The 3,531-nt window shown below is 42.8% G+C and overlaps 1 protein-coding gene across 1 annotated transcript in view; it reads right to left on the bottom strand.

Moving 5' to 3' along the window:
* Nucleotides 1-1,420: 1,420 nt before the first annotated feature.
* The window catches only part of glulb (glutamate-ammonia ligase (glutamine synthase) b), a 2,879-nt gene continuing 768 nt past the window's right edge, over nucleotides 1,421-3,531 (bottom strand). The window contains exons 2-7 of the mRNA XM_008407787.2: nucleotides 3,228-3,411; nucleotides 2,980-3,141; nucleotides 2,751-2,897; nucleotides 2,548-2,675; nucleotides 2,268-2,467; nucleotides 1,421-2,184 (exon numbers count right to left, since the gene is read on the bottom strand). Coding sequence (XP_008406009.1) covers nucleotides 1,866-2,184; nucleotides 2,268-2,467; nucleotides 2,548-2,675; nucleotides 2,751-2,897; nucleotides 2,980-3,141; nucleotides 3,228-3,393 — 1,122 coding nt within the window. The 5' untranslated portion in view covers nucleotides 3,394-3,411 and the 3' untranslated portion in view covers nucleotides 1,421-1,865. The remainder of the gene's footprint in view (nucleotides 2,185-2,267; nucleotides 2,468-2,547; nucleotides 2,676-2,750; nucleotides 2,898-2,979; nucleotides 3,142-3,227; nucleotides 3,412-3,531) is intronic.

Genomic DNA, 3,531 nt, shown 5'->3' with positions numbered 1-3,531 from the left:
GTCACTGATACATGTTGAATGTTTAACTCTTCAGTAAAATCGCTGAGTACAGTTTCCCCAAAACGCCGCATACATAGTCACTCCCAGGTATGAGGGGTTTGTCCCTCTAACGCCTGAATAAGACGCCGACGTCTCCTCTGATCGGCTGAATATTAAATCTCATTTAACTGTTTACACATAAAGAAAACAAAAGAAAAAAAAAATCTAACCAAAAAGTTAAATTACACAAGTAACATTTGGGTTAAAATTGCATATTTTGAGCACTGATTTTGAAGGACAAATCCATTCCTTTCATTTTTAATACACACGTGACGTAATGAAGTTCAAAAGGTTATGGTGGCGACAGATTTCCTTTAATTTGCTTTCAAGGTTCCTTCCAACTAGAGATCTCTCACTCTAAAAAAAGGAAAAGGTTATGTGAAGAGGTTTAGTGTCTCAGCATTGGAGAACTGCAAGTGTCACCACTGATTATAGTTCACAGGCCTTGAACTTAGGCCTGGAAAAAATGATACAAATCAGAGAAAAGAGACTTGTAGATAGAATATGACTGAGTAGACATGAGTTGAATAGCTTGGGGCATGGCAGCCTTATTTCTGTCAGATGATCCCAGGGAAGCTAGGGCTACAATCCATTAGCTTGTCAAGATCAGTGTGTGAATAACTGAATGTAGTGTAGTGTAATGTAGTGTAAGTCCTACAGACTTGATATAACACCATACAAGTACAAGGCATCTAAAAAGAGAAAAACTTGTTTTCTGTAATCTTGGTAATAGCTCTTCTTGGTAATAGAACCTGTTCTTGGAAATAGAACTTGTTCTTGGTAATAGAAGCTGTTTATGCAAGTTTGACAGACTTGCATGACTCAGATCGGCGTACAAGGTTGGGGTTTATAAATGCCGCCCAAAATTACTGGCAAAGAGACACACCTAGAAAGATTCGCAACTTCTTCGAGTTTGCCAGAGGCGACGTACGATATGCACAGCACGGCATTAATTGTTTAGATTTGCAAATAGAATTTGCCAGTTTGTCCCTTAATTCTGAACAAACAACCCTCATGTATTTCCCATCTTGTCCTTTAAACTTTTTCAGGGCATGTTTCAAGACAACATATGAGAACAGACTAGTCCAAGTCTTACAGTCAGTTAGTTCTTCTGAAGTCAGTTTTTTAGGACAATGTTAGACATATTTAAAGATTCACTTGTGTCCATTGTGACTCCGTTTGGTCCTGCTCAACGGAGATGATGTGTGTGCAAGTCCTCTAAATGAAGCACTGTTTGCTAAACATTACAGCACATTTCCTTTAACAGCAGTCACATTTCAGAGATTCAGCTGACATTCTGCTCGTGACAAGCTGGTTTGTATCAGAATGGAACTCAGAGAAAACGTGCAGACAAAAAAAAAAAAAAACAACAACCCAAAAGTAAAAACAGAAGCAATTTATTGAGTTAATAACTCGTGAAAAAAAAAAAAAAGACAAATGTGCATCATTTACAAGCGTATAAAAGGAAGAACTGGTTTACACTTGGCAATAAATGACAAATGGGACGGTAAAAAATAAAAATAAAAAAACCCACAAAAAACATTGAAATGCCTTCAGGATCTTTTGGCTGAATATCTAATGGCTACAGCAACAAGTTGAGGCACTTTAACAGCTTACATTAGTCAAAGTTAAAGAGACAATGGTGTACATCTACAGCAAGGATCACCTGAAACTAACAAAACCCACCATTAATAAAAGGCAGTGTTTGCATCAGTTGATGCACACAACTCAATGCAGATACTTTAACCATTTCATTTGTCAAACAAATTAAAACGAGTAAAGTCCTTAAAACAGACGAGTGACTAAACAATGCTCAAATAGTGACACTATTTGTTGTAGACTGTGGGCTCATCACCTTCTTCTTTGAGCAAACAGGTGCGCACCAACGCCTCCGTCACCATGTAAGGGTCACAGTTGGCGGACGGACGGCGGTCCTCGAAGTAGCCCCTCTTCTCTTGTCCCACCGTACGGGGGATGCGGATGCTGGCCCCACGGTTGGCCACGCCGGCCGAGAACTCGTCAATGTTTGAGGTTTCGTGATGACCGGTCAGGCGCCTGGCGTTGTCGAGCCCGCCTTTAGGATCGTACGCCTGAATGTGATACATGTGTCTCTTTGCCAACCTCTCAATTGACTCCTCAATGACTCTGAGGGAAGAGACGTTTAGGATTAGGAAATGCTGAATCATGAACTTTTCAGACAGTACTTGATCGACTGGTTGGGTCCTTACTTGAGTCCTCCTGCCTCACGCATCTCTTTGGTGCTGAAGTTGGTGTGGCAGCCAGCACCGTTCCAGTTCCCTGAGATGGGTTTGGGGTCAAATGACACCTTCACACCAAAATCCTCACAAACTCTGTGAAGGATGAAGCGAGCAACCCAAAGATGGTCCCCCATGTTGATTCCTTCACAGGGTCCGATCTGGAACTCCCACTGAAACAGCCGCAGCAACATCTATGTCAATTACCATGTACTTAAACGGTGTGTTCTGTGATTTGTAGAGGGAACAGTACCTGTGCTGGCATGACTTCAGCATTTGTTCCACAAATCTGAACCCCAGCGTACAAACAGGCTCGGTAGTGGGCCTCCACAATATCCCGGCCATATGCCTTATCTGCTCCAACTCCACAGTAATAAGGCCCTAAATGATCAAAATACGTTGAGGTTAGCGGTTGAGGTGGCTCTTTAAAATTTATGTAGCAACTAAAGATCTCACCTTGTGGACCCGGGAACCCGTTGGAGGGCCAGCCGAAGGGATGTCCGTCTGTACCCAGGATGGTGTACTCCTGCTCCATGCCAAACCATGGGTGGTGCAGCTCCACCATCCCCATGATCTGTTTACAGCTCTGCCGCAAGTTGGTCTCTTTTTGGGAAGCAAAACAAAGAAGTTAGAATGCAAACAACAACAAAAAGATCTTCTTTGGCTTGTTTTTCCATTGGCTCACCTGCTGGCCTGCGGTTGTACTTCAGCACCTCACAGAACACCAGCTTATTGGGGTCCTTTCTGAACGGGTCCCTGAACATGACCGCAGGGATGAGGTACATATCGCTGTTAGAACCCTCTGACTGATACGTACTTGAGCCGTCGAAGTTCCACTCAGGAAGATCTAACAGAAGAAAGGGGAGATCAAAAACCTGCAAAAAGCATCTGAGAGCAACAGTTCAACCTCACTTTAACAGATGTCGATCGTACCTTCAATGGTTTTCGGTTCAGAATCTAGAGTCTTGGTCTTGCATCGCAGTCCCTCTCCTGTTCCATCTATCCATATGTACATGGCTTGGACCTTTTCTCCCTGAGGGAGCTCCATGTACTGCTGCTTAACAGCTTTGCTCAGTTTTGAACTTGCTGAGGTGGCCATCTTTCCTGACCCTGTGACCTACAGAGAGAGGACAAAACAGGATGGGCTTCTCTGTTGGAATCATTTTGTTTTAATAAACATTCCTGTTTATTCAACCGCTCAGTTAACAGAGTGTAATGTTCAAAGGAGAATCATCAA

This window comes from Poecilia reticulata, linkage group LG4 (genome assembly GCF_000633615.1).
Source record: "Poecilia reticulata strain Guanapo linkage group LG4, Guppy_female_1.0+MT, whole genome shotgun sequence".
NCBI classification, from domain to species: Eukaryota; Metazoa; Chordata; class Actinopteri; order Cyprinodontiformes; family Poeciliidae; genus Poecilia; species Poecilia reticulata.
This window is presented reverse-complemented; position numbering and strand designations above follow the sequence as displayed.